This window comes from Oncorhynchus masou, chromosome 20, assembly GCF_036934945.1.
Source record: "Oncorhynchus masou masou isolate Uvic2021 chromosome 20, UVic_Omas_1.1, whole genome shotgun sequence".
NCBI lineage: Eukaryota > Metazoa > Chordata > Actinopteri > Salmoniformes > Salmonidae > Oncorhynchus > Oncorhynchus masou.
The window spans coordinates 10,851,458-10,858,385 of NC_088231.1; the positions used below are offsets into that span (position 1 = coordinate 10,851,458).

Below are 6,928 nucleotides of genomic sequence, written 5' to 3' on the forward strand. Positions count from 1 at the left end.
AAAAAGCTGTCCTTGAAACAGTCTTGATATGTTCGTCAAAAGAGAGATCAGGGTCCAGAGCAACGCCGAAGTCCTTCACAGTTTTATTTGAGACGACTGGTCAACCATCAAGATTAATTGTCAGATTCAACAGAAGATCTCTTTGTTTCTTGGGACCAAGAACAAGCATCTCTGTTTTGTCCGAGTTTAAAAGTAGAAAGGTTGCAGCCATCCACTTCCTTATGTCTGAAACACAGGCTTCTAGCGAGGGCAATTTTGGGGCTTCACCATGTTTCATTGAAATGTACAGCTGTGTGTCATCCGCATAGCAGTGAAAGTTAACATTATGTTTTGAATGACATCCCCGAGAGGTAAAATATGTAGTGAAAACAATAGTGGTCCTAAAACAGAAACTTGAGGAACACTGAAATTGACAGTTGATTTGTCAGAGGACAAACCATTCACAGAGACAACCTGATATCTTTCCGACAGATAAGCTCTAAACCAGGCCAGAACTTGTCCGTGTAGACCAATTTGGTTTTCCAATCTCTCCAAAAGAATGTGGTGATCGATGACATCAAAAGCAGCACTAAGGTCTAGGAGCACGAGGACAGATGGAGAGCCTCAGTCTGACGCCATTAAAAGGTCATTTACCACCTTCACAAGTACAGTCTCGGTGCTATGATGGGGTCTAAAACCAGACTGAAGCATTTCGTATACATTATTTGTCTTCAGGAAGGCAGTGAGTTGCTGCGCAACAGCTTTTTCTAAAATGTTTGAGAGGAATGGAAGGCCGATTCGTTTTTTAGATTTTCTGGGTCAAGGTTTGGCTTTTTCAAGAGATGCTTTATTACTGCCACTTTAGCACTTCCCCAATGCCCAATCAGAAGATGCTCCATAGCAGGGGGCTCATATCAGATTTGTTGATCCAACATCCTCTCACTCTGTATCTCTTACAGTCAGTAGACATGGAGGATGGGAAGCCTGATCTGCTGCTGGTCAGAGAGGAGACAATAGAGGATGGACCAGAGAGCATTGATCTGCTGAGTGGACTAAAGATGGGGGAGCAAGGTAAGGTAGAAATACATATAGCCTACATACAATAATAGATCTTCAATGGGAGTAGTGATGCACCTGCCTATATTTCTTTCTTAATTTTCTTCATTCATAAAATTAAATCAATACAACTTTAGTACTATCGGGTGAGGGCATTCATAGCCGACCTCTCAGACGAGTTCCAGCTAGCCATTTTTTCAAGTCTGTTCTGAGCTTGAAAGATACTGATCACGAATAGGAGATTTGATGTGTAATGTAAAATAAAAAGTACCGTAATTCAAAGAACAGCACGCATATCTTTTCCATTTAGCCACACCCTTTGAGCTATAAACGGAAGTGTAAACGGAAGTAAACTATGACCAATAACTATTTCCAAGTTAGCGTTTTTCTTGTTGTTATTTAGACGTTTATTAACACCATGGAATTCAAAATATGACACATTTAACTGCTCAGCATCACATACTTACACCGTGTAGTCTTTAATTTGCGTTGGAAACAGGACTTGGTTGATAGATAGTTTATAGGTGACGCTAGCTAGCTGCTAACAATGGCTAACTGTATGGTTTTTCACACTCAAATAGCCTCCGTTATGGAGATGCTAGCGAATGCAGCCGTGGCAGAGATCTGTAAACTCGTAGACGACGACTATGCAGTGTTTCGTTTGGAAATAATTCAAAGCCAGAAAGAAAACAGGGCATTGCGGAGGAAATTACAGCTACAAGAACTGAAGGTGGCACGGGAGCGCGTCCTCGCCAGTCGTCCCAGTAGTGTCAAGCTTGTCAACCGATACAGAGGAATGGCAAGAGGTACATTTTGGAACAGGCGATGCTGAGGGGCAACACATTCCCTTATGCACATGTGTTCAGACGTGTTACCCATAATTGTTTTTGGAAAGTATGCAATAATTCCCCCAGTCCCCTGATTACTTATCTAACCAGGTTATTGATTGACTCTTTTTCCTATTATTTACTAAATGAAAACAATATGATGCATGGAACACAATACCTTTATCAATAAATCGTGAGCCTATATCAAGATCTTATGAGAAGTGTTACATTACATCCACTATATAGTGTTGAGCATTGAAAGTAGCTAACCGAACCACCTCTTTTGCCCCAATCACTCTCTCAGGTGAAGGAAATCTCACCGGAGGCCACAGGAGCTTTGTGAAGCCAGTGGGACACAATACATGGAGAGATGACCAACCAATCACTGTTGATGAGGGGAATGGAACCTCAACCCAGCACGTTATTGTGATAGAGGTTAGTGTAATAGTGTTGAATTGAAAGTGTGGCTGTTTATTTCAGAAAGGCTCCCCTCAGCCATTCACTTGCTTACATGTACATCCTCATATATCTGCCATAAGCAGGTACGTGCACAGATAGGGCTCCACTTGTGCAGAGCACATGCCCCTTTGCCCTTCCAGTCTCCAAAGTGTCCTTTTGGGTGGTGGTAGAATTTCCTCCAAAATATTTTTTTTTGTCATTGTTGTTCAGTACGTACTGATCGCAAGTTGTTGTCAAGCTTGCCACCCTCCACCCTGTTGGTTGCGCCTGTTGGTTGCTCCTGTTGATCTGCCCTGTACGGAGCTTGCGCACGCACGGTTGTGCCCATTTCCCAGTCTGTGCTGTACGGAGATTGCTACTAAATAGCAACAGTGCTGCCACAGCAGCATAACATTTTATTAACACTTAATAACACATGATTTAGCCTACATCATCATCAATACTTGGTCTGGATGGCTGATACAAGCAGCAGAGAGAGGCAGAAATACAGAGGTAAATCACCACCAGTAAAAGAAATCGAGCTAGCTAACTAGCAGATTTACATCAATCATCAACACCAATGATCAGCCAAAAGCCCAACCTCTTTTCCCAATGCCAATCATGTCTTCAGGAGTAACTAGCTTGCTTACATTTTGTGATGATGAGTGAGTGAGTTGTTGCAGAAATAAATAGGCCTATGCTCGTTATTTATTTTCGCTACTGAGGCATTTTGGGGGGGGTCTCTGCATGGCCCCGCCCATAGGAGAGCTTGTGAGACTCACCTATGACACTTATCTAATTCAGCTCATGTACCGATACTAACCTCTTTCCTCTTGTGTCAGTCTGCAGATACAGAGGCTGCAGGTCCTGGAGTCAAGCAGGAGATGTCTGAAGGAGAGGAGGATCCACAACACAGCACCAACATCCAGACTGGAGCGCCCCATGTAGTCACGAAGGACCCCAACACCACCCCAGTGCAGCCCAGGGACATCAGTAGAACGCCAAACGCCATCCTCAAGTCTGAGACAGAGACTTTAACGAGGCTGGGGAGACTGGGCTGTCCTACTCCCCGCTCAGAGTATTTACTTTACGGTAACCCGAGCCAGAGGACAGTTCTGTCCCATCGGGACTCAGGTGATGCGTTACAGACTGGCAATGATCCGACCCGTTCATACGCTACAGAGATGATACCTGGTGACGTGCCTGTGGGCTTAGATACACCGACTAATCCAATAAGAGGGGACTGGAACCCGTACAGTAGTAGTGTATACTCTGAAGGGTTCCTAGATAAGAAAGGGGAGGGTCTGGTCGTAGATGAGATGACTGTGAAAGTGGAGGGTGACGCTCCTCTGATATGGAATAAAGACGAGACTCACTTAGGAGGACAGTCTCAGGGCAACACTAGTGACTTCTTAGACTACAGGGAAAGCTTAGAGCCAAATCAAAATATCGCAGCCCACTCCCCTTTACACACGCTCAGGGATCGCGACCCAGTGTCCACATCGATGGCACCTTCCGATTCACACGGCCACATCCTTTCCGATCAGGTATTGAACTCAAACGACAAGATTAGAGTCCAGGCTCGGGAAGTGGGAGCAACATCCGGCGGTAGTAAAGAGAAACGGTTCTTCTGCATGTTCTGTAACAAAGGCTTCAGCTGCCCCCAGAAGGTGGAGATCCACCAGAGGGTCCACATAGGGGTGAAACCTTTCAGCTGTAGCCAGTGTCAAATGCGCTTCTCCCAGGCTTGGAATCTGAAGATCCACCAGAGGGTCCACACAGGGGAGAAACCTTACAGCTGTAGCCAGTGTCACATGCGCTTTGCCCAGACTTGCAACCTGAAGAGGCACCAGAGGGTCCACACAGGGGAGAAACCGTACAGCTGCCCCCAGTGTGAGAAGAGGTTCTCCCATCAGCACCAGCTGAAGATGCACCTGAAGGTCCACACGGGAGAGAGGGCCCAGTGTTACCCCCAGACTAGCAGTAACGAGTCCTAACCTCAATTTAATTCCACGTGATTAATGGTAACTAGGCTACTCCAAAACTGCGCTCTGTAAATGAATGGCGCTGATGGGCGTTAGAAGCCTGCAAACTTGCAACAGCATCAATTTGCTAATAGCCTGATACTCAGTGCTCTAGTTAACATGATAAAGTGTTGCATTCTGAAAATGCAGGTGTATTGACCATGGCATTCAATTTCAAGTTCCACATTTTCGTTATTTAAATAGACTCACTGCTAAACTCAGCAACAAAGAAACATCCCTTTTTCAAGACCCTGTCTTTCAAAGATAATTCGTAAAAATCCGAATAACTTCACAGATCTTCATTGTAAAGGGATTAAACACTGTTTCCCATGCTTGTTCAATGAACCATAAACAATTAATGAACATGCATCTATGGAATGGTCGTTAAGACACTAACAGCTTGCAGACAGTAGGCAATTAAGGTCAGTTCTGACACTAAAGAGGCCTTTCTACAGACTTTGAAAAACACCAAAAGAAAGATGCCCAGGGTCCCTGCTCATCTGCGTGAACGTGCCTTAGGCATTCTGCAAGGAGGCATGATGACTGCAGATGTGGCCAGGGCAATAAATTGCCATGTCTGTACTGTGAGACACCCAAGACAGTGTGACAGGGATCATCCTCGCAATGGCAGACCACATGTAACAACACATGCACAGGATCCGTCCATCCCAACATCACACCTGCAGGACAGGTACAGGATGGCAACAACAAGTGCCCGAGTTACACCAGGAAAGCACAATCCCTCCATCAGGGCTCAAACTGTCCACAATAGGCTGAGAGAGGCTGGACTGAGGGCTTGTAGGCCTGTTGTAAGGCAAGTCCTCACCAGAAACAACTTCGCCTATGGGCACAAACCCACCGTCGTTGGACCAGAAAAGACTGGCAAAAAGTGCTCTTCACTGACGAGTCATGCTTTTGTCTCACCAGGAGTGATGGTCGGATTTCCGTTTATCGTTGAAGGGTTGAGCGTTACACCGAGGCCTGTACTCTGGAGCGGGATCGATTTTGGGGGGGGTCCGTCATGGTCTGGAGCGGTGCGTCACAGCATTATCGGACTGAGCTTGTTGTCATTGCAGGCAATCTCAATGCTGTGCGTTACAGAGAAGACATCCTCCTCCCTCATGTGGTACCCTTCCTGCAGGCTCATCCTGACCTGACCCTCCAGCATGACAATGCCACCAGCCATACTGCTCATTCTGTGTGTGATTTTCTGCAAGTCAGTCTTCTGCCATGGCCAGCGAAGAGCCCGGATCTCAATCCCATTGAGCACGTCTGGGACTTGTTGGATCGGAGGGTGAAGGCTAGGGCCATTCCCCCAAGAAATGTCCGGGAACTTGCAGGTGCCTTGGTGGAAGAGTGGGGTAACATTTCACAGCAAGAACTGGCAAATCTGGTGCAGTCCAGTACATAATGCAGCTGGTGGCCACACTAGATACTGACTGTTACTTTTGATTTTGACCCTCCCTTTGTTAAGAGACACATTATTCCATTTCTGTTCGTCACATGTTTGTGGAACTTGTTCAGTTTGTCTCAGTTGTTGAATCTTGTAATGTTCATACAAATATTTACATATGTTAAGTTTCCTGAAAATAAATGCAGTTGACAGTGAGAGAATGTTTATTTTTTTGCTGAGTTTATTATCCGAAACGTCTCATCCATCCTCCAAACCACACTCTCTCTCTCTCTGGGCTCAGAGTGAGTGGGAGAGGAGAAAAATGCATTGTGATTGCAACATTTCAAATTGCAATTGCAGGAAAATGACAGTTTTGAAAGCAAATAGGCCTACTGTTGTGACTGTTGGAGAGAGGAGGGTCTCAGCTCTCTGTAGTTATTACATTTATTTCTCAACTCTCCATATGGACCGCGGAAGCACTGTTTTTTTAACCAACGTGTCTGGTAGGCTATGGCTTTGAGATATAGCTTATACTGAACGGTGCGCAGGATGTGCACATCTGCCATTTGCAGCGATTGAATAGGCCTATAGACATCATTGGGTATACTGAAAAAGTTTTAAGACATCACATCAACTGTTAACTAACTACATTAACTGTTAGATGAATCAATTACACAACTAGCAGCATATTATATTTATCAATCTAGCTAATGCATAATTTGGGGAATTCTGACCAGAGTTAAGCATGTGTAAATGGCTGTAATTCCTGTAAAGTATGATAATAACATCTACAGTGGGGCAAAAAAATATTTAGTCAGCCACCAATTGTGCAAGTTCTCCCACTTAAAAAGATGAGAGGCCTGTAATTTTCATCATAGGTACACTTCAACTATGACAGACAAAATGAGAAAAAAATATATATTTGCAAATTATGGTGGAAAATAAGTATTTGGTCAATAACAAAAGTTTACCTCAATACTTTGTTATATACCCTTTGTTGGCAATGACAGAGGTCAAACGTTTTCTGTAAGTCTTCACAAGGTTTTCACACACTGTTGCTGGTATTTTGGCCCATTCCTCCATGCAGATCTCCTCTAGAGCAGTGATGTTTTGGGGCTGTTGCTGGGCAACACAGACTTTCAACTCCCTCCAAAGATTTTCTATGGGGTTGAGATCTGGAGACTGGCTAGGCCACTCCAGGACCTTGAAAT

The 6,928-nt window shown here is 44.7% G+C and overlaps 1 protein-coding gene across 2 annotated transcripts; it reads left to right on the forward strand.

The window, feature by feature from the left end:
- The first annotated feature begins 662 nt into the window (after positions 1 to 662).
- On the forward strand, positions 663 to 5,948 carry LOC135506951 (zinc finger protein 768-like). Of its 2 annotated transcripts, none has more exons than XM_064926387.1 (3): positions 663 to 1,050; positions 2,167 to 2,297; positions 3,143 to 5,948. In XM_064926387.1, the coding sequence occupies exons 1-3, from the start codon at positions 822 to 824 to the stop codon at positions 4,295 to 4,297; spliced, it is 1,515 nt and encodes a 504-aa protein (XP_064782459.1). In that variant the 5' UTR covers positions 663 to 821; the 3' UTR covers positions 4,298 to 5,948. The 2 variants fall into 2 exon arrangements, with proteins under 2 accessions (XP_064782459.1, XP_064782457.1); XM_064926385.1 differs by lacking the exon at positions 663 to 1,050 and adding an exon at positions 1,379 to 1,841.
- The last annotated feature ends 980 nt before the right edge of the window (positions 5,949 to 6,928 follow it).